Raw genomic sequence first — 24,050 nt, 5'->3', positions numbered from 1 at the left:
AGCTGGGCGTGGTGGTGGGTGCCTGTAATCCCAGCTACTTGAGAGGCTGAGGCAGGAGAATCACTTGAACCCAGGAGGCAGAGGTTGCAGAGAGCCAAGATCACGCCACTGCACTCCAGCCTGGCAACAGAGTAAGACTCCGTCTCAAAAATAAATAAATAAAGTAAAAAGTTTATAGTTACTATATATATGTTTGTTTAATATACTTATGATTTACTTCCTACAGAACCCTCAGTCAGAAATGTTTCCTATCACATTTGGGATTAAGGAAAAAAAAAAAAGAAGTAGACATGGTGAAACCTCATCTCTACTAAAAATACAAAAATTAGCTGGGCGTGGTGGCACACCTGTAGTTCCAGCTATTCAGGAGGCTGAGGCAGAAGAATCGCTTGAACCCGGGAGGCGGAGCTTGCAGTGAGCCAAGATCGCACCACTGCACTCCAGCCTGCGTGACAGAGCAAGACTCCGTCTCAAAAAAAAAAAAAAAAAAACCTCTAGAGATACTTTTTTATATTGGGGAGGAAAAGCATTTTCCAAGAACTACAAGGTTTTAGGCATTAATAGAACATACATATACACCCTAGAATATATATCAAGATACATGACAACATTCAAGTTCTAGTACATATGCTTAAAAATTAGCCTCAATACTTAAAACTATTACATCACTCCCACAGGCTTTATAGATTATGCAGCCCAATTTGCTCATTTTAAAAATAAGAAAAACATACAATTAAACCACTGTTTGGGGGGAAGTCAAGGCCAGGTCTTATTTAGTGTTATTTCCTCCACAGCAGTGCTAGTCAAGCTTAACATGAATACACATCACCTGAGTATCTTCTTAAAATGCATATTCTGATTCAATAAAACTGGGGTTGAGCTTGAAACTGCATTATTATAAATCCAAGATGATGCCAAAATTGCTGGTCCTCAGGTTATATGGACTAACAAGGGTCACTCTATTTCACAAGTGTTTAGGATGTAAGTGTCATTCATTTAATTCTATTTCATGTAGTTTCTAACAATATTAAAATAAAATTTTCAAGGAAGAAAAAAAGTTTTCAAGCTAAACTGTAATGCTCTATTTTTCCTGGGAGACTGCTAATACTGTGATACAACTAACCACTCCAGGGTTGCTATCAAGGGTTTGATATACCAAAGTTCAAAAAAGTCGAGGTACATAAAACAATCTCTACTTAAAAAAGTAAAAAGCTATAGAAATTATTTTAAAATGGCCGGGCGTGGTGGCTCACACCTGTAATCCCAGCACTTTGGGAGGCCAAGGCGGGTGGATCACGAGGTCAGGAGATCGAGACCACAGTGAAACCCCGTCTCTATTAAAAATACAAAAAAAGTAAGCCGGATACGGTGGCGGGCGCCTGTAGTCCCAGATACTCAGGAGGCTGAGGCCGGAGAATGGCGTGGACCTGAGAGGCGGAGCTTGCAGTGAGCCGAGACCGCGCCACTGCACCCCAGCCTGGGCGACAGAGCGAGACTCCGTCTCAAAAAAAAAAAAAAAAAAAGAAATTATTTTAAAATGTTAACATGATATACGGCTAGGATTGAAAACTATCAGCTAGTTTAGCTCTATTAAACTATTAGTCTAGCTCATCCAATCACCTGGGTGAGCTTTTATAACAGTGCTGGGTCTCCCCCACACGACTATTGCAGCCTGGGATGCGAGTATTACAAGTACTGACAAAGACACAAACTTGGACTTCGATAAATTTTTTTTGAAGGAAAAAAACAGCTATTAGTCAAACAGATACTACAAGAAAATATTTTAACTTATAATCTGGTCCTATAAAACGTTAAGAACTTATAAAGTCATATTTCTCTCATATAAAATTAGAACTACAATGCAAATTACAAAAATAAAAATTTTAAAGACTCCAGGAAAGGACTTATTAACAATTTCAGTTATCAAATATCTTCTCCCTTAGACATGTCCCTTTCTAGCCAACAACAAAAGACCATCCTAAAATAGACTTTTAAAAATGCTTTAAAGAGGGCAGGTGCAGTGGCTCACGCCTGTAATCCTAGCACTTTGGGAGGCCGAGATGGGTGGATCACCTGAGGTCAGGAGTTCCAGACCAGCCTGGCCAACATGGTGAAACCCTGTCTCCACTAAAACTACAAAAATTAGTCAGGCGTGGTGCCACACGCCTGTAATCCCAGCTATTTGGGAGGCTGAGGCAGAAGAATCGCTTGAACCCCAGAGCCCGGGAGACGGAGGTTGCAGTGAGACAAGATCCCGCCATTGCACTCCAGCCTGAGTGACAGAACCAGACTCCATCTCAAAAAAAAAAAAAAAAAAAAATGCTTTAAAGAGTATATAATACCATTCATCTCCTTCCTTCATTACTATTAAATCAGGAAACAAAGAGTTGTTTTTCCTATAGGATTCACATACTATTTTCCACTTGAAATGTACCCCGTTTCCATAGTAACTACCACTGATGTCACAGAATTTTTGCTGTTCCCACTTAAAGAACACTAAGGCAAAAAATGCTTTTATGCATTTATTAAAATAGACGAAGAAAAATGTAAAATGCCTTATAAATGTATAAACTCAAAAGTATTTTTCCCCAAAGTTTGTCATCAAATATTACCCAGTTCTTAAAGCATACACCTGAATATATAAGTGTACTTAAAAAAAATACTAAAGTTGGCCGGGCGCGGTGGCTCACGCCTGGAATCCTAGCCCTTTGGGAGGCCAAGGCAGGTGGATCACTTGGGGTCAGGAGTTCAAAGCCAGCCTGGCCAATATGGTGAAACCCCGTCTCTACTAAAAATACCAAAAAAATAGCTGGGCGTGGTGGCAGATGCCTGTAATCCCAGCTACTTGGGAGGCTGAGACATGAGAATGACTTGAACCCGGGAGGCAGAGGTTGCAGTGAGATGAGATCGTCGTCCACTGTACTCTAGCCTGGGCAGAGCAAGGCTCCATTTCAAAAAAAAAAAAAAAGAATACTAAAGTAAATTTAAATTTGGTATTTTAAATGAGGTTAAAATTTAGGAAGTCAACTTTGTTAGCTAGTCAGGAGATTCTAGAATAAACGATGGCTCAGGGGATTCTTTTTTGTTTTGTTTTTTTTTTTAAGATTTTGGGTGTTTTGCTTGTTTGTTTTGAGTTGGGGTCTTGCTCTGATGCCCAGGCTGGAGTACAGTGGCACAATCACAGCTCACTGTGGCCTTGACCCCCAAGGCTCAAGAGATCCTCCCATCTCAGCTTTCTGAGTAGCTGGGACCACAGGCATGCACTACCACAGTCAACTAATTTAGTTTTTGTAGAGACCAGGTCTCACTATGTTGCCCAGGCTGCTCTCAAACTCCTGGACTAAAGGGATCCTCCTGCCTCAGCCTCCCCAAAGTGCTGGGATTCCAGGAGTGGGCCACCACACCCAGCCTCGGGGAACTCTATAATCAACAAGACAGAAATTCAGACATTTTATTCAGGTTCTGCAAGTCTCTTCATTTTCTTCTACAGAGATGTCTTGAAGAAAATCTCACCTCAAGTCAAGACCAAAAAAAAGGGTCTTAGACGGGCTCTTAGGTACTTTTTTGGGGGGAAATGAGGGAGAACATACTTTTGTTATGTGGACCAGATTTTTAAAGAATGAGAGTACACAATATTGAAACTTTCTTACTTTAATATTTTTTAGGTAAGTTGTTTATATCCTAGAGAAATTCCTGCATACATATACAAGAAGAACGAAACATGGTTCCTTGTTCACCAAAGTATTGTTGGTAACTACAAAAAAAAAATTGGAACAACCTAAATACCCATGGATAAATAAAAAATAAGTCAGAGAATTGAAATTAATGCATAAGATCTAAATATTTACATATGGATAAGCTTCCACACCAACGTGGAATGAAAAAAATTAAATCAAGCAGCAAGGCGCGGTGGCTCACGCCTGTAATCCCAGCACTTTGGGAGGCCGAGGCGGGTGGATCACGAGGTCAGGAGATCGAGACCATCCTGGCTAACGTGGTGAAACCCCATCTCTACTAAAAAATACAAAAAATTAGCCAGGCGTGGTGGCACACGCCTGTAGTCCCAGCTACTAGGGAGGATGAGGCAGAAGAATGGCATGAACCCGGGAGGTGGAGCCTGCAGCGAGCCGAGATTGCGCCACTGCACGCCAGCCTGGGTGACAGAGCGAGACTCAGTCTCAAAAAAAAAAAAAAATTTAAATTAAATCAAGCTACAAAATACAGTCTGAACCACTCACCATGTTTTAAACACAACACAATACTGTATATTATTTATGAAATATACAAATGTTATCAGCTATTTAAAAACCAGAAAGCATACACCACTTTCAGGACAGATGTATATCTACGAAGAAAGGGGAAAAGAGAAAGGTTATTGGGTGAACCATTCAACTGCACAGTAACATTTTCTCTTTTAAAAAGGATTCAAAATCAGTATGGCAAATATTATGTATTAGATTAATGCAATGGCTACTTGGGTATCTATTTTATCTTTGTCATTTTTGTAAGTTTGAAATACATTACAATTGTTTTTAATGAAACATTTTAATTTGCCACAAAATTTACTTCCACAGACAGGCAAGAAAACTTACCTTTACTGAAATGACTCAATGAAATAATCCTCTCAACAACCCAGTAACTTAGCTATTAGTCCCATTTCAGAGAGAGGAAATGTGGATCTTCAAAGATGTTTTCTTAAAAATTATTTAAGATTCTACAGTTAACAGGTAATGCATGCATCAAGATTTCTATCTTTTAAACCCATACTGTTTCCACTATACCAAACTGCTTTTCGATGTTATAGGATAATTCTTAAACAGATCAATTACTGTTCCCCAGTGATACAGCCATAGAAAGGAGACTCAAATCAGTCCACATAATGATGCTTATCATTTAAAATAAATCCCTAGTATTAGCTAATGGATTCTTATGAGTAAAAAACTACAAGTGCAGAATAAGAATAGGTTTAAAGGGCTTGTTTTTGCTTGGGAAAGGTGGATTCGCTAACATCTGATATTTGAGATTTCTAGCTCCCTAAAGTTCCAGATTAAACTAGATGTTTGGGAAAAAACTAGAGTAACCAAAATAATCACAATTACAAATACACATAACCCTTCCTTACCAGACATATCACAGGGCAAAAAACTGCTTACTAAAGAATGGTCAACACATTTGTAATTCAATTATTTATCATGGGCCTATGACTGAGTTAATACTGTCAATATTTAATTAGCCACAGCCACACCGTAAAACAGTGAGTCTCACACCCACTAGAGTTTAAGAACCATCTGGGTAACTGGCTCAGAATACAGATTCTTAGACCCCACCTCCAGAGTCTGATTCAGCTGATCCATGGAGTCCAGAAATCTACATTTTTAACAAGCACCCCACTAACCAGCACCATGGTAATTCTGACACAAGGGGTGAAAGGTCTAGAACTGGAGGTGCATAAATCTTTATTCTTTCAATAGTCACTGAACATCTACAACACAGTTCTGAGAACTACAGATTCAGTAGTAAAACAAAATTAAGAACAACAACAAAAATCCTGCCCTTAGGAGTTTACATCCTAAAGATAGAGCAATAGAAAACATGTGTGACGTCAGCTAGTGTTAAGTGCTACAGAGAAAAGTAAAGCGACCCAAGGGAAATGGAGGCAGGAGTTGTCATTGAAGACAACAGTCAGAGATAACTTCTCCTACAAGATGACATTTGAGCAAAGAACTGAAAGACATGGACATCTGGAGGAAAAGAGGAAAACATTATTAGTAACTTTCTCATCCCTCAAAATAATTCACTGTATGAAATAATTTTAGGTGTTGTAGCTTTTACTACAGAAGAGTGAAAAACACAGAGTGCCTACTATGTGCCGATTATCTCTTTAAACCTCAAAATCACTTTGTGGAGTAGCTATGAGTTTCCTTGTTTCCATAAAGGAGGACACTGAAGCTCAGACTAAGCAATCTGCAAGGATACACATTTTGTAAGTAATCAACTGAGGATGCACAACCAGGTCTTTGTAATTGTCAAAATGCATCATCTTCCAACTAAGCCAAACTGTTAGCACCTTTATTATCAAATGAGCATGTTTGCTGAATAAACTCAGATCTGAATTCTTATATGCTCAGTACTTATAGAAACCTGAAAAAAGCTACCAAAAATACAAGCTGTTTATTAAAAAGATGGGGGGGGGGTTATTTATCATCTCTATAACAAATCTTGGCATACAGCTATTTTTCCAAAAATTCCCTAGTTAATATGTATTTATACAGTCAGCAAATCATTTACACTGTCTCCCAATATTTGGGGAACAATTTTTTCTTCATAAACTTTCTAGAAGGGCAAGTATTAAATTGCATACCTTTAAAATATAAGATGCAATAAAAGTATATTTGCCCATCTTTGGCAAGATAAGCACATATATTTAAATATAAGTAAATGTGCAACTCACTGTTTCCTATTCACCAACTCCAACAATTCTCAGGACACCTACTATCCAATGTGTCATGAATTACGAGGAAGACCTCCCACCCTACCTACTTCACACTGGTAACTAGAGAGCAAGGCACTATCCTAGACAGAAGTATAATTCAATAATAACAGTCTTTACTCTTAACGGTTCTAACACAAAAAGTATAAAAGGATACTGTAATATAAAGGAAATGCTATTTGAGTACAAAAGTAGCCCTTTTTGGATTATCTGAACTAGGGTTATCAATAAAGACATTCTGAAAACGGCTGCATCTCTTAAGCCCTGAGGATCAGATTAAGGCTAACTTAAAAAATGTAGTCTAGGCCGGGCACAGTGGCTCACGCCTGTAATCCCAGCACTTTGGGAGGCCAAGGCAGGCAGATCATGAGGTCAGGAGTTGGAGACCAGCCTGACCAACATGGTGAAACCCCGTCTCTACTAAAAATACAAAAATTACCCGGGCATGGTGGCGGATGCCTGTAATACCAGCTACTCAGGAGGCTGAGGCAGGAGAATCACTTGAACCCGGGAGGCAGAGGTTGCAGTGAGCCGAGATTGTACCACTGCACTCCAGCCTGGGCAACAGAGTGAGACTCCATCTCAAAAAATAAAATAAAATAAAAATAAAAGTATAGTCTGAGAATGTTGGACATCAACCCTGAGGAATACCACTGACAATTTCAGAGCAGAGGAGAGAGAGAATCAAAGCTGTGTTGCAGAGATAAACTCAGAGTGATGAGTAAGAAGTGTAATGAGCAAATCAGATATAAGGCAATTTCAAGAGCCCGAATATAAAGTGAGAAGCCCAAAGTCAAGAGGTGACAGTAAAAATGGAAGCGCTAGTTCTTAAACATCATTCTCTGTGGCCTTAGGCCAAATTATTCCATATTTGTTATATGAAACACTCACTTTTCTTACATGCCTTATAAAACGACAATGTACTACATTCCTATTTCCGGAAGTATTTTTAGTACAATGACTCTAAGAGCTCCAAGATTTTGTAGCACACGGATCAAGAATTAATCGAAAACACAGAAGGTTTCCTTGACTCAGGCATATAGTTTAAGAATTCTCTTTTAGGCTCAAAAAATAACTTTGTTGGCCAGGCACAGTGTCTCACGCCTGTAATCCCAGCACTTTGGGAGGCCGAGGCGGGTGGATCACGAGGTCAGGAGATCGAGACCATCCTGGCTAACATGGTGAAACTCCATCTCTACTAAAAAATACAAAAAATTAGCCAGGCGTGGTGGCACACGCCTGTAGTCCCAGCTACTAGGGACGCTGAGGCAGGAGAATGGCGTGAACTCGGGAGGCGGAGCTTGCAGTGAGCTGAGATCACGCCACTGCACTCCAGCCTGGGGTACAGAGCGAGACTCCGTCTCAAAAAAAAAAAAAAAAAATTACTTTGTTTAAGAGTTGTAAAGTATCAAGCCCATAAAAGAACTCTGAAATTTGGGATAGCCAGTTAGCAAGGAAATCATATATACATACATACATACACACACACACATAAATTTAGAATATTTAAATTTAGAATAGACATTTAGATCGAATAGGGCTATTATGACAAATTTCAAAAAGCTTTAAGCCAATACTCTGGAAATTTAGACACTAAGTTCCATTCTGCCACATCTCTCTACCTCAGATGACTGTTACAGCAGCAGTTTAAAAAAAGAGAAGGCCGGGCACAGTGGCTCACACCTGTAATCCCAGCACTTTGGGAGGCCGAAGCAGGCAGAACACCTGAGGTCAGGAGTTCAAGACCAGCCTTGCCAACATGGTGAAACCCTGTCTCTACTAAAAATACAAAAAATTGGCCAGGCGCAGTGACTCACACCTGTAATCTTAGCACTTTCGGAGGCCAAGGTGGGTGGATCACGAGGTCAGGAGTTCGAGACCAGCCTGCCCAACATAGTGAAACCCCGTCTCTACTAAAAATACAAAAAAATTAGCCGGGCGTGAGGGCGGGTACCCGTAGTCCAAGCTACTTGGGAGGCTGAGGCAGGAGAATCACTCGAACCCTGGAAGCAGAGGTTGCAGTGAGCAGAGATCATTCCTGGGTGACAGAATGAGACTCCATCTCAAAAAGAAAAAAATTCGCCAGGTGTGGTGGTGTGTACCTAAAATCCCAGTTACTCGGAAGGCTGAGGCAGGAGAATGGTTTGAATCTGGGAAGCAGAGGTTTCAGTGAGCCAAGATCGCGCCATTGCACTCCAGCCTGGGCGACAAGAGCTAAACTCTGTCTCAAAAAAAGAGATAAGTATTCACTCAAATTCCAGACTTGGCTCAATACAGACAAAATTCCTACTACAAGAGCAGCTGTGAAAAGAAGGGAATGGTGCCAAAAGGAGACAAATAAACATCCCTCCAACTAGATAAAATGTGACTAATTTGAAAAAAAAAAAACAAAAAAAAAACAAAGATAAAGTCAGAGCTTCGCACTATACTCTCCTTTTGTCCCCTCTCACTAGTTTGGCAATTTGAGGGTACATGTCAGGATTCCTTGTAGTAAATAAACACACACGCTCAAAAACAGGAGGAAGGAAGGAGACGTTAGCACAGTTTTTAAGTTGCATTTTCAGCTCCTCAGATAATTTTTCCAGGAATTATCCAGTTATTTAAACCAATTATTTGCTCTATTTGGCTACAGAAAAATAGCCCCATTCCTTTTTTTATTAAACATACTCTAATACCATTTGGTCTTTCAGTTGCCTCTATCTAATTGCTTTTAAGTATTTTTTAAGCATCTCTTTTAGATTGAAAATTCTCAGAAATCAGGGTCAGATGCTTAAATTATGTCATAAAAAGTTACCAAAATACTGCCTATCTTTTTATCTTCAAACCAGTGGCATAGCCTACACTTTGCTCTCTAAGATCTACCCATTCTTCAAAGCACGACAAAGCCTCCCTCTTCCATGAAGTATTCCTCAACAACTCTAGCACACGGCAATTTCTACTTCAGAACATATAAGCTTAACGATAAACTTAACTCACAAATATGCATAAAGTCTCTATGATCTACGTGAAAGCTTAGAACAAGCATCTGTCTACATTATTTTTTGTAGGTATTCACTATAAGCAGCTCAAAAGCCCTTTTATAAGGTAGGTACACAGTATGTCAACTAAAACTATCAAGGGAAAAAAGCTAATTATTTGTCTAAGTATGGTCCCCTATTTGCCTGTCCCATTCCGGCCTCTAGTCCCAAAAGAAAACTAACCCCAGCCCCTTCATGTCCTACCCTCAAGAGAAGAGATGATAACTTTGTGCACTCAGTACATGCCAAACGCTTTAAGACATTATCTTTATTACTATTATTATTTTTTTTAGCAACAGAGTCTCACTATGTCGCCCAGGCTCAGCTCCATCCTGCAGCCTCAGCCTCCCAAAGTGCTGGGATTAAAGGCACGAGCCACCGTACACAGCCAAGACATTATCTTTTAATCCTAGAACTTTTCAGGTAGGTTTTTTTTAGGTTTTAGGAAACTAAAACTTATTTGTAGAGATCTGAACCTAGCTTCTAAGCTTGCTTTTCTTCTACCACGCTACTAGGCACTGAAACAGATGCCCACTCTCCGACAATAAACAATCAATATATGATTAACAATTTAAGGCCGGGCGCGGTGGCTCATGCCTATAATCTCAGCACTTTGGGAGGCCAAGGCGGGCAGATAACGAGGTCAGGAGATCGAGAACATCCTGGCTAACACGGTGAAACCCCGTCTCTATTAAAAATACAAAAAAAATTAGCCGGGCATGGTGGCGGGCGCCTGTAGTCCCAGTTACTACAGAGGCTGAGGCAGGAGAATACCATGAACCCGGAAGGCGGAGCTTGCAGTGAGCCACTGCACTCCAGCCTGGGCAACAGAGCAAGAATCCATCTCAAAAAAAAAAAAAAAAAAAAAAAAAAAAACAATTTAAAACAACTTTTTTTTTTTTTGAGACGGAGTTTCACTCTTTTCACCCAGGCTGGAGTGCAATGGTGCGATCTCGGCTCACTGCCACCTCCGCCTCCAGGGTTCAAGTGATTCTCCAGCCTCAGCCTCTGGAGTAGCTGGGATTACAGGCGCTTGCCACCATGCCCAGCTAATTTTTGTATTTTTAGTAGAGATGGGGTTTCACCATGTTGTCCGGGCTGGTCTCGAACTTCTAACATCAGGTGATCCGCCCACCTTGGCCTCCTAAAGTGCTGGGATTACAAACGTAAGCCACCACGCCCGGCCTAAAACAATTTTTTTTTTTTTTTTTTTTTTTTTTTTTTTTTTTTTGAGACGGAGTCTCGCTCTCTCTCCCAGTCTGGAGTGCAGAGGCGCGATCTCGGCTCACTGCAAGCTCCACCTCCCGGGTTCACACCATTCTCTTGCCTCAGGCTCCCGAGTAGCTGGGACTACAGGCGCCTGCCACCACGCCCGGCTAATTTTTTGTATTTTTAGTAGAGATGGGGTTTCACTGTGTTAGCCAGGATGGCCTCTATCTCCTGACCTCATGATCCACCCACCTCAGCCTCCCCAAGGGCTGGCATTACAGGCGTGAGCCACCGCGCCTGGACTCTAAAATAAGGACGTAATTTTTTTTTTTTTTTGAGACGGAGTTTCACTCTTGTTGCCCAGGCTGGAGCGCAATGGTGCAATCTCAGCTCACCTCAACCTCCACCTCCCAGGTTCAAGCGATTCTCCTGCCTTAGCCTCCCTAGTAGCTGGGATTACAGGCATGTGCCACCACGCCCGGCTAATTTTGTATTTTTAGTAGAGGCAGGGTTTCTCCATGTTGGTCAGGCTGGTCTCGAACTCCCGACCTCAGGTGATCCACCCGCCCTGGCCTCCCAAAGTGCTGGGATTACAGGCATGAGCCACTGCACCCAGCCATAACAACTTTTTAAAAGTACTCCAATAGCATGCCTAAAGACTAAGACTACCACTAATAAGTTCAAAAAAATTGCCAATTTATTTAAGAAAAACATGAAAGAAACCAACACACACAATTCTCACCAAAAAAATACAAAATTAAAAAGCAAATATGAAAAATAATTTCCTGCATGCAAACAGGCTTTTACAAAATAATAAAATACTGGGAAATGCTCAAAAAACATTAAAAAGCAATCAATAAAAAGAAGTCAGAGCTGGGCACAGTAACTTACGCCTGTAATCCCAGCACTGAGAGGTGGAGGTTGGAGGATCGCTTAACCCCAGGAGTTCGAGACTAGCCTGGGCAACATAGTGATACCTCATCTCTAAAAAAGTAAATAAACTAATTCACATTTTCAATTTCCATATCACTATTCCAACATCAACTACAATCAAAAAATTGCAAATTAAACTGTAATATGCCCATTTTTACCTATATGTTGGCATTTATTTTTAATTAACACCCACTGTGAACAAAGGTACTTGCAAACAAGCACAAACCTAACCCTGATGAATAAATGGGTAAAACCTTTCTGAATGGATCTAGCTTTTTCTTGAAAATGTACATGTCAGGCCAGGTGCAGTGTCTCACACCTGTAATCCCAGCACTTTGGGAGGCCAAGGTGGGTGGATCACCTGAGGTCAGGAGTTCGAGACCAGCCTGACCAACATAGTGAAGCCCCATCTCTACTAAAAATACAAAATTAGCTGGGCGTGGTGGCACATGCCTGTAATCCCAGCTACTTGGGAGGCAGAGGCACGAGAATCGCTTGAACTCAGAAGGAAGAGTGAGCCGAGATTGCTCTACTGCACTCCAGCCTGGGAGACAGAGTAAGACTCTGTCTCAAAGAAAAAATAAATTTTTTTAGTAGAGACGGGGTTTCACTATGTTGGTCAGGCTGGTCTCGAACTCCTGACTTTGTCATCCACCCGCCTTAGCCTACCAAAGTGCTGGGATTACAGTCGTGAGCCACCATGCTCGGCCAATTTTTTTTTTTTAATTAGCCAGGCATGGTGGCACACACCTGTAAGTCCCAGCTACTCAGGAGACTAAGGCAGGAGGTTCGCTTGAGCCCAGAAGGTCTCCATATTTGAGACCCTATCTCAAAAATAAGTACATAAATAAAAAATAAAAATTAAAGTGCTGATAAAAAGAAAACAGCAATTTATGAAGATGCTATTAATAGCCATCTTGAAAAAATTCTAAGAACAGGGGTGTTTTCCCGTCAAAACTTCTCTCGGATTTGTCATTAAAAAAAATCAAGGCCGGGCGCGGTGGCTCACGCCAGTAATCCCAGCACCTTGGGAAGCCGAGGCAGGTGGATCACGAGGTCAGGAGATTGAGACCATCCTGGCTAACACGGTGAAACCCCCCCGTCTCTACTAAAAAAATACAAAAAATTAGCCGGGCGAGGGGGCGGGCGCCTGCAGTCCCAGGTACTCGGGAGGCCCAGGCAGAAGAACGGCGTGAACCCCGGGGGGCGGAGCCTGCAGTGAGCCGAGATCCCGCCACTGCACTCCAACCCCGGAGACAGCGAGACTCCGTCTCAAAAAAAAAAAAAAAAGAAAATCAAGACCGGGCGGTCGCTCACACCTGTAATCCCAGCACTTTGGGGGCCGAGGTGGGTGGATCACCTGAGGTCAGGAGTTTGAAACCAGCCTGGTCTGTCTCTACTAAAAATACAAAAATTAGCCGGGCACGGTGGCGGGCACCTGTAATCTCAGCTGCTCGGGAGGCTAAGGCAAGAGAATCACTTGAACCTGGGAGGCGGAGGTTACAGTGAGCCAAGATCGCGCCATTGCGCTCCAGCCGGGGAGACAGAGTGAGACTCTGTCTCAAAAAAAAAAAAAAAAAAAATCAACCCAGCCAGCACAGTGGTTCATGCCTGTAATCCCAGCACTTTGGGAGCCCAAGGCGGGCGGATCACTTGTGGTCAGAAGTTTGAGACCAGCCTGACCAACGTGGTAAGACCCGTCTCTACTAAAAAATACAAAAATTAGGCGTGGTAGCAGGCGCCTGTAGTCCCAGCTACTTGGGAGGCTGAGGCAGGAGAATCTCTTGAACCCAGAGGTGGAGGTTGCAGTGAGCCAAGACTGTGCCACTGCACTCCAGCCTGAGCGACAGAACAAGACTCGATCTCAAAACAAAACAAAAAAATCATCCCCTGGCCCAGCAGGGTAGTGCAAGCTGGTAGACCTAGCTACATAGTAAGCTGAAATGGCGGGGGTGGGGGGTGCACCCCAGAAGTTCAAGGTTGCAGCGAGCTATGATTGAGCCACTGCACTCCAGCCTGTGCAACAAGGCTAGCCCCTATCTCGGGGGGAAAAAAATAAGGAAAAAAATACAAAAAGATAAAAAAGATTAGGAAATGGCAAAAATCAACTCCCCCATTCTGATAAAGGTGAAATTAAACCAACTTTTGGCATCCCACAAATTCATTCACTGAAATTTTTAAAAAGCTCCCCATTTACCGTGCCAACTTTCCTCCTTTGCCGAGTTTCTTTATAGAAGGCTTTCAGATTTCTAAATGGCATTTATAGCTTTTATCTCTTTAATTTAAAAAAAAAAGAAAGAAAGAAATGGCTGGGTGTGGTGAATGATGCCTGTAATCCCAACACTTGGGAGGCAGAGATGGAAGGATCACTTGAGTCCAGAAGTTTGAGACTAACCTGGACAACACAGGGAGACCACATCTCCACAAAAAATTTTAAAAACTAGCCAGGTGTGGTAGCACACTCCTGTAGTCTTAGTTACTGAAGAAGCTGATTCAGGAAGATTACTTGAGCCAGGGAGGTCAAAACCGCGGTGATCACGCCACTGCACTCCAGCCTGGGCAACAGTGCAAGACCTCGTTTCAAAAAACATAGAAACAAAACAAAATTAAAAAAAAAATTACTGTAAGTTTGCTAGGGTAGATATTAACCACTGGGAAGAAAAAAAAATGTTACAGAAAAACATTACAGACCCAGGCAGGGTGCGGTGGCTCATGTCTGTAATCTCAGCACTTTGGGAGGCCAAGGTGGGTGGATCACCTGAGGTCAGGAGTTCGAGACCAGCCTGGCCAACATGGTGAAACCCTGTCTCTACTAAAAATACAAAAATTAGCTGGACGTGGTGGCACGTGCCTGTAGTCCCAGATACTCAGGGGCTGAGGCACAAGAATCGCTTGAACCCACGAGGTGGAGATTGCAGTGAGCCAAGATCACGCCACTGTACTCCAGCCTGGGTGACAGAGGGAGACTCTGTCTCAAAATAAATAAATACATAAAAATAAAACATCATAGACCTAGTATTAAAATCCAAGCCTCCATTCTAAATCCATTTCAAAATCATAGGAAGTTTACAGAACTCAAGTTAAAATGTTAAAGATGGATGTAGTTCTAATCACTGTCCATGACTCTATTCTAAAGCATTAAATGAAGGGAAAAATAAGGTTTTTATGAGATTCACTGTTAGTATGGTTTCATGTTAATTGTTTTTTTTTTTTTTTTTTGGCAATCCTGTGCATAACAGACCCAAGTTAGATTTTGCAGATTTACTGTTTGAAAAGCCAATGCACTATACAGTCAAGTCAGCCCTCCATATCTATGGGTTCTACATCCATGAATTCAAACAACCAGGAACAGAAAAATTCTTTTAACTGCATCTGTACTGAACATGTACAATTTTTTCTTGTCATTATTCCCCAAGCATATAGTATAACAATGATTTACATTGTATTAGGTATTATAGTGTAGAGATTAAAGTGTACGGGAGGATGTACATAGGTTATATGCAAATACTATACCATGTTCCAGGGACTGGAACATCCTTGAATTCTGTCATCAGAGGGAGGTTCTGGAACTAATTTCCCATGGATACCAAGGGACAACTGTACTTGGAAACTGCCATAACCTTAAACTATGAAATTAACTCATATGAAATCCTGTAATTGAAATAAACAATTCCAGAAGAACTACTTTGCCACAGGATTAAATTGTCTAAAATGCACATTTATTAAAATGAAGATAGCTAAGAAGCATGAATAATCACATCTTATGTTAATAACTGAACAAACACCTTCCAAGTTGCCTATTTTGAAAATGAATTTTTAGTTCAAAGTCTCATCTTAAATAACCACCCATTATGGTAATAACCACCTCTGACAGAATATTTGGCACTGGGTTAAGCACTTTTAACACATTTGATACTTATAATAACCCTATCATGAACATATTATCAGCATTTTACAGCTAAAATTTAAAACTTGCCTACCACCCTTGCCCAAACTAAATCTCTGTCCACAGGAAAACATTATAACTTTTTATTGCAAATATACACATTATATGTAATAGCATAATAACACAAGTAGCCACACTGGTACATTCTTACATATATGTTACTGTGCCTTAAGACAGTTTTACAAACTGTAAAGTACTACAAAACACTTGCACCCTATCATCTGTTTCCCACGACAGCCTTGTTACGGATTATCACTACCGTATATGAGGGCTCCAGGCTCAGAGAGTTTAAGTGAAATCACTCATTTGATTCCTCATTCTTTTCCCACTACATTATCCTCCCTATGATTAAAGAAGCATTGCCGCCACAATCAGAGCATCTTTGCAATAAAAGATAAAATGTACTAGAGAACCTAGATAAGTATTCTTCACCAGTTACATACTTCTCCAACAAGTTATTAGAGTTACTGGCCAGCAGGATATCCAGCTAGCCTCTAAGTGGTTGTTTGGGGACCAATCATAAAGTTGTATGAACAGGAGTTGTATGAATACTTTTTATTAAGCTAGTAGCTTAGCAAGGGAATCCCCTACATTCTACTTGTACTGGTCCGAAGACCAAATCCAAGGTCAATCAAAAGTACATATTATCTCCTTGGGAAAACAGAGGATGTTAGTCTTTTATGACTTAAAAGTTGTTTCTAGTAGCTATCATCCGACCATACACCACACAGCCATTTGTCTCAGAGTAGGTAGTGAAGGTGGCTACTTAAATACACACATTTTTAAAAAACTGTATCCAAGTTTAGCAATATGTGTATATACCCAAGCACACAGAGACACATTCCATAACTTGGAAAATCATTTGTAAAAGTTATTTTGGCTTTGCACTTCTGAATACTTCATGCTTCTCCATGACCATAACAAACAGAATTGTTCTACTTCCTTTACTAATTGTTCTACTTCTTTCTATAATATCTACCAAGTATTATCCTACTGCCATCATATTTTCAGGTTGGTATTTTCTTCCTGCTATCCTTTTTATGGGGGAGACAGAGTTTCGCTCTTGTTGCCCAGGCTAGAGTGCAATGGCATGATCTCGGCTCACTGCAACCTCCACCTCCCAGGTTCAAGCGATTCTCCTGCCTCAGCCTCCTAAGTAGCTGGGATTACAGCCATGCGCCACCACACCCGGCTAATTTTGCATTTTTAGTAGAGAGGGGGTTTCTCCATGTTGGTCAGGCTGGTCTCGAACTCCTGACCTCAGGTGATCCACCTGCCTCAGCCTCCGAAAGTGCTGGGATTACAGGCGTGAGCCACCGCACTCAGCCTGCTATCCATTTTTAAAGCCATAGAGAAAGCCCTCGAGTATTGTGTATCATGTGCTGTGTGGAGGACTAACGGATAGGAAGAAACCTACTAAAGTAATGAATTCACTGTGGAATCAAGTTCGGTTATTCTATATTCACATCTACATTCCTTAAAGTAAATAACTCTCAAATTTTCTAGAAAGTAAATAATACACCTGGACTTTGAAAACCCAAAATGTCTACAAAATCAGAATACCGTTACACTTTAAAAAGAAGAAAGCTGCTTCCCTGCACCTATCTGGAGAAAATCTTTGCACTGTAAAGCTCTAAACCACCATTACCAAAAAGTTTAACTTCTACTCCTATGCCTTACATTTCTGGCTCTTAACTTTTTAAGGGCCTGACAAACAGCTTTGCTGACAATTGTGTGTGTCAAACAGGTCTTCCAAATGACCACAAACAATTTTTTAATACATCTTGCTATGAAGTCCCAAAATTTAAAAAACATATGTTGAACTCCATCCAGCATTATCAAACTAGTTAATCAGTCTCCCCGTACTCTTAGCAGCTAGCTGCCTAATACCAACTGTGGAAAAAGCCTAATTTTGGAAAAGGTCTAACAATTTCAAGAAAGTTACTTATACTTGTGAATATTCCAAAACTTTAAAGTTACAATACAGTCACAGAAAAACGAATCCTGAAATACACCTATGTGCACTCGACTTAAGGCCATAATCTTATTTTCACTCAGGGTTTCTTTTCCCTATAATATCTTTACTGTAAGGCAGCTCCTTCTCCCTAAATAATTTCGAAGAATTTCAAAACACTTTACTAAATAGATTTAATCATATCTACAGAATCCTATCAACTTAAAAAGCCAATAAAATGAGTACTTATTTGCTTTCTAAAGATCCTACATTCCTAAAAGAATAAACACAAAGCCTCTCCCTAACACTAAACTACTAAAGTGACACTTGACCCCAACTTGGTTTTTGAAGCTATTTCTCCAGGAAGCAGAGGGAGACAAAGAGTTTCTACACAGTCAAAAATAGATGAGTCCTTTTCATTCAGTCTGCTTCTTCTCACTTTAAACACAAATCCTACCAAGCTCATTTAGTTTTTAACTCATTAATGAGTGACTCGGAGCAAATTAGCAGGTACAGGGACTGTTTTAGGCAATCATTTGCTAGGAATGGCTATCAAGTGAAGGTCTTGCTGATCCGTCCTAAAAAACAAAGGACAAAAACCTATGAGTAGCAGACAAAAGCATTTATTAAATAATAAATGGTGGGCCCTATTTCAACAACAATCTGAAGAGTATCATCTCTTCTCAAGATACCGCAGCACAACAACGTTCACAACCATAAATGAAGTATAAATTTATGTTTCTTCTAATAAGGTAAATACATAGAATATTTTGAAACTGCATCTAAAACTCTTACCTCAAAAAAAGGAAAGAAAGAAAGAGAAAGAAAGAAAGAAAAGAACACACACTTCTTCCCCTAGGGTCCGACCAAAAGAGCGAAATTAATCCATCCGCATTCCAAAACAACTAGTTACTTAAGAAATCCAACCAGCACAGATCTAAGGCGAAGCTGCTTCTTTGGTAGTTTTTTATTCTACAGAGTGCTACCACTGTACAAACAGTCAAGCGTTTTGGTTGGCAGACAATAATAAAATAAGCTTTATTTCCTTTTCTTTTTCCCTTAGCAAAACTCCAGTCTGTCATCACCTCTGACATGCGCCAAGGACTACCAGGAATGATGAAGTATATTTCAAATAAACTTTCCCATTAAAGTGAGTCCTTGTGGTTAACATCATACCAAAATGCTTTACATTTTATCCAGCAAAACCTTTACACACCGTAAAAAAAGAAATCTTAAGACACGAGCTCGTATCTGTATTTAATAATAAACTCTTATCTTGGCCGTACTTACCAAATCGTAGGCTTTTACTATTTATAAGCCTTTGAAAAAACTTTATGCCTTTCTTAAGTACCATCAAAATTTTCAATCAGGATTTCATGCGATCAATTCGCACCACAGTGAGAGATCAAATGCTAAACTCCTATAAATAGGGGTGTTATGAGTGAGAGGGATACACAACACTGCGCTGCCAACGCAACTGCGTCTTCGAGGGGGCAGGGGCGCTCCTGGTACACGTACAGTAAGTAGGAGCTCACATTCAGCAAAACCAGGGAGCCAAGGATCAGGTGACTTCACACCACAGACACTTTCAGAGTGATCAAGCCTTACTATCGTCCAAGTGACTCGTAAACGGCTCATAACCCCAGTTTGACACGAAAATCTGGACTTGCACCCTAGGCACGCACAACCCGCGCGACTGGGTTCGAGAGCCGAGGAGCCCCGAAACGCGAGCCCGGGGACAGAGCCCTGGCCTGCGGACTGCGGTTCCCTCCAGGAAGGGTGTCTAAGGAGCTTTCGGACCCGGCAGCAAGGTGTCTGCTCTCCGCGCGACCTCCTCCTCCGCGGGGCCCATCGTGCCCTGGCCACCCCTTCCTCCCTGTCCGCGCAAGGGACAGCGAGCGCCCGCCAGCTAACGGGTCGCCCCGCCGCGTCCGGAGCTCGCCTGACGGAGCGGAGCCGCAGCCGACCTCCCCGCGCCCCGGGCAGGCGGCCACGGCTCAAGGCCGCCCCCTAAGGTCGGGGCGGACACGGCGGCAGCCACGCGGCGGGCTGGCGGGCAGGGGGCCGGGCCGGGCGCAGACGCGCGCGCCACTGGTTCTCCCAGCAGCTACTGGAGCCACGGCCCACGAGCCGCCCTTTCAGGCCGCGCGCTGCGGGAGCGCGGGGCGCGGCTGAGGCTAGGCCCGGCGGGCAGGCGCGGCGGCGGGAGGAGACCTGAACCAGCCGCGGACTCCGACCCCGCCGCCTGCGGCCGGTGCCCGCGAGCCCGAGCAGCGAGCGTCCTCTCCCCATCAGGGCCCCGCGGCCTCTGCCCCGCTGGCCCGTACCTAGGGAGGTCGTGGACGAGACGTGGTTAACCGCGGCGGTTGGGTCGCTGGTCCGCCGCCGGCGCCGCAGCCCCTGGTGCGGTTGCTGCCCTCGCGCTGCCTCGTCCCCCTCCGCCATCTTGTACCGATTTAAAATTAACTCCCCACTGACGTCAAACGCCGCCGCCGCTTTATCAACCTCCCGGGAGCCGGCGGGGTGGCCGGCGGGTCCTAGCGCCGCCCTCCGCCTGTATCTCCTCGCCCTCCCTCCGCCCCCGCCCATCGCTCGCTCGCTCCGCCCCCGCCCTGCCCGCCTGCAGATCCGTCTCCCCGGCTCCAAGTTTCTGGTTGGACTGGGGCGGGGGTGTCCCTGCCGCCGCCGTCTCACACCCCCACCTCCCTGAGCTCAGCACCACACCCCCTTAGCGCTGGGCCAGGCTCTGCAAACGCAGAAGGGATCTCCAGAGAACTAAGTCCCTCCCTCCCAATTCGCTTTACATCTCTAATCATTGATTCGTGCGTCCTGCACGTGAGGTGGCTTTCGCACCCCTTCTCTCCTTTTCATCGCCCCCTCCTCATCACAGCCATTCCCCTCCTCTCTCCCCATCCACCCCCCCCAAGTTGTTGCCAGTGCCCTGCTTTTCCTCTTGATCTTTTCTTTCCTCACCCAGGTCCCTACTGTTGCTTCCCCTCGCCCCCCACCATCCTAAGGTTTGTTTGCATTCGCTCCCCATCTACTTATGAGACCTTCCCCCATCTTCTCAACTGTGTATACCCTGGCCCTGTGCTCCTAGCACCTTGCAGAGGCATGCCAGAAAGCACTCTAATCGGAAAATGAATCGTGGCAGGTTCTTACCTAATTGTGATGAACCTTCTTCTGGGGATCCAGTGACATCCAGTAGAAAGTTCAGGTCACTTTTTAAATTACAAGTCAGCCCGTGGAGGCGTCTGTGAAACATGATCCCTTTGGATTTTTACCATGCTGCCAGCTGCATTAGAAATTCCTCTTCTCCAGTAAAAACAGATGTCCGGGTGTACAAACAGCTGTTTTGTCCAGGTCTTCTCATAAGTCTAAAATTCACAGCCTGCACGATCTCTAGAAAAGCACTGGTGTTATTGAAGCTTTCAAAATACCGTTCTAGGCAGGGCATGGTGGCTCACGCCTCCCGGGTTCAAGCAATTCTCTGCCTCAGCCTGCGGAGTAGCTGGGATTACAGTCCCCCGCCACCACACCCTGCTAATTTTTGTATTTTTATAGAGACGGGATTTCACCATCTTGGCCAGGCTGGTCTTGAGCTACTGACCTCGTGATCCACCCGCCTCAGCCTCCCAAAGTGCTGGGATTACAGGCGTGAGCCACTGCGCCCGGCCCATCCAAATATATTTCAACAGAATATGGAGTTTGTCATCATTGTCACATAAATCTAGGAGAATAACTATATACGTGTTCTTGGCAATATTCTTTCAGTTACTAAGGTTCTAGTTCTGGGACTTGAACCACCTCCACAATCTAAAGAACAGTTACCCTTCCCCCTCGTTCATATTGATGGCAGGCTCTTTATCAACATGTTAAGTGATAGTCCTCTTACGTCCTTGTGATATATGATTTGGAGAGCTCACTTTGTCAAGACATTTTCTGTTTTATCATTGGCCTGAAAAACGTAGTATTGAAAAGGAAGAAAAAGAAGAAGCAGAAGCAGAAGAAGGAGGAGGAGGAGGAGAAGAAGGGCAAAAAAATCTTCACGAGGATTGTTCTACAAAGATTTGTTTACTGTCATTTACTCACTAAAAAACATTTGCTTAGGCGCATAGAAAAAAACCATTTACAAACAGCACAGCATAGGCCGTTTGCTAAATTAAGGTTGATACAGTCAGTGACAACAAAAAGCTACCTGAATCCTTACCAAACTGCAGTGTTCACCTAAGCCAAATCACCCTCTATGCTTAGTATAGGCAGTCCTTTGGAAGATATTGAACATCTTACATGTAATAAAAGACCTTATGGTTTCCCTCACTGTGCCTTCGATTTTAAGGACTTCAATTCTATCTACTAATCTAGGCTGCTACCCTATGTGTTTCGTGTTTTGCTTTGCTTTTCTCTTTTCTTTTTTTTTTTTCCTTGCCTATGTTCTTCTGTTTTTGGTGTTCTGCCTATCTTGGCTCCCAAACCCACTCTCTCCCCCATCTGTGGTTACTATGCCTGAATCAAGAGAGGTCAAACGCTTACTTAAAAAAAAAAAAAAAGGCTGGGTGTGGTGGCTCATGCCTGTAATCCCAGCACTTTGGGAGGCCGAAGTGGGGGGATCACCTGAGGTCAGGAGTTCAAGACTAGCCTGGCCAACATGGTGAAACCCCATCTCCACAAAAATACCAAAATTAACTTGGCATGATGGCGGGTGCCTGTAATCCCAGCTACTCAGGAGGCTGAGGTGGGAGAATTACTTGAACCTGGGAGGCGGAGGTTGCCGTGAGCTGAGATCGTGCCATTGCACTCCAGCCTGGATGACAGCGTGAGACTCCATCTCAAAAAAAAAAAAAAAAAATAGGCTGACCCTGGGTACACTGCCTGTGAGTTAGCCCTACTCCGCAAGGAGCAATACCATTCAAAAAAGACTGCTGCTTAACACCACCAGCTCAAAAAAAAAAGAATTAATTAATTTTTTGCTGTCCAGAAAAAAGTCAGTGATCCTAAGGAAAATTTTTCCTTGCCACCTCTCAGGGAGACATTCCATCTTATAACTCTTCTGTGGGAAAGCACGGGGTACTGAGAATATAAGAACTGACAAGAATTTGCCCTACAATCATTTTAACCTTCATGGAGATGGTGTAAGATAGAAGGAATGGGCCAGGCGCGGTGGCTCTGCCTATAGTCCCAGAACTTTGGGAGGCCAAGGTGGGTGGATCCCTTGAGCTAAGGAGTTTGACATCAACCTGGGCAACATAATGAGAGCCTGTCTCTACAAAAAATACGAAAATTAGCCAGGCACGCACCTGTAGTCCCAGCTATGGAGGAGGCCAAGGTGGGAGGATTGCTTGAGCCCATGAGGTCGAGGCTGCAGTGAGCCAAGATCACACCACTGCACTCCAGCCTGGGTGGCAAAAAAGTTAAAAGATAGAAGGAAAGTTCCTCCCTGTGAGAGGCAGAGATTTAGATATCCATTAGTGGAAACCACTCGCTTGCCTGGGGTGATATCAGATGGACGGGGCAAGGTTAGAGTAGAGAAAAGCCAAAGACAAATGTAAAGCAGTGTTGTCAATAGAAAAGGTGTTGGATATTGCTGAGGCTGAAATGAGATAAACTACACTCTCTGAGAATGAAAAAGGCTGTCTATGTTGTGGGCAAACTGCATCTCTGCAGACCTTGTTATCTTTTCAGTGATACGTTTCCTGAAAGTTTTGTTTAAGCTACACCATGCTTGCAAACTGTTGCTCCTTTTCTTGTGCAAGAATGGTTGACAGAAATGAAGAAGTTGTTTCTCTGAGACTATGTGGAGTTCTGGACGCAGGCAGAGCTGCTTCAGGGCCTAGGTTACAAAAAGCAGAACAGGGCTAGGAAATTGGCCTCACAGACCTGAAGCACTGGAGGTACTACAAGGCAACGAGCTTGACTCAGTCGCCAATATTCTCATGATGGACTCTGTAGGCTCTGTTCATTGACCTGAGGGGTACAGACCATTGATTTGTCCCAGAAGTTGTACAGTGACTGTGGCTAATGAACTGATTTGCCACAGGCGAGGCTTCCTTTGGGGGAGGGGCCAGGGAGGAAATATTTTGTAGGGACAGAGGGAAATGGGAGTTCCTGCTGGAGTAGATGTGGACAAGAAAATGGACTCTAGTCTTGGCTTTATGATTGTACTTGAAAAGTAAGTAAATAGAAGAGAATAGAATAGGGACTCTGGGTTATTGACTGGCAGAAAAATTTTATTTATATCCAAAGCTAGTGATTCAGGGTCATTGGGATAGACCTTCTAAAGGAGATTAAATTAAGAACATCAAGAATTGCCAGGTGCAGTGGCTCACGCCTATAATCCCAACACTTTGGGAGGTCGAGGGCGGGGGGCGGATCACAAGGTCAAGAGTTCAAGACCTGGCCTGGCCAATGTGGTGAAACCCTGTCTCTACTAAGAATACAACAATTAGCCAGGCATGGTGGCACATGCCTGTAATCCCAGTTACACAGGAGGCTGAGGCAGGA

The 24,050-nt window shown here is 43.0% G+C and overlaps 1 protein-coding gene across 13 annotated transcripts in view; it reads right to left on the bottom strand.

Annotated features, from left to right (window-relative positions):
- ATL2 (atlastin GTPase 2) overlaps positions 1-21,274 on the bottom strand; it is an 86,061-nt gene extending 64,787 nt beyond the window's left edge. For 2 of the 13 annotated variants that reach the window (XR_678049.2, XM_009442309.4), the window contains exon 1: positions 19,877-20,083. Coding sequence is in view for 8 of the 13 variants with exons in the window: in XM_009442309.4 (XP_009440584.1) it covers positions 19,877-19,994 (118 nt within the window). In the remaining 5 variants the exon portion in view is untranslated. Of the gene's footprint in view, positions 1-18,839; positions 19,544-19,876; positions 20,131-20,711 lie in introns of those variants that run through there. The other 11 variants (XM_009442311.4, XM_063789986.1, XM_024354298.3 and 8 more) reach the window with 9 other exon arrangements.
- Positions 21,275-24,050: the final 2,776 nt, after the last annotated feature.

The sequence above is a fragment of the Pan troglodytes genome, chromosome 12 (assembly GCF_028858775.2).
Source record: "Pan troglodytes isolate AG18354 chromosome 12, NHGRI_mPanTro3-v2.0_pri, whole genome shotgun sequence".
NCBI lineage: Eukaryota > Metazoa > Chordata > Mammalia > Primates > Hominidae > Pan > Pan troglodytes.
The sequence above is the reverse complement of the archived record's forward strand: the minus strand, read 5'-3'. Positions and strand labels throughout refer to the sequence as shown.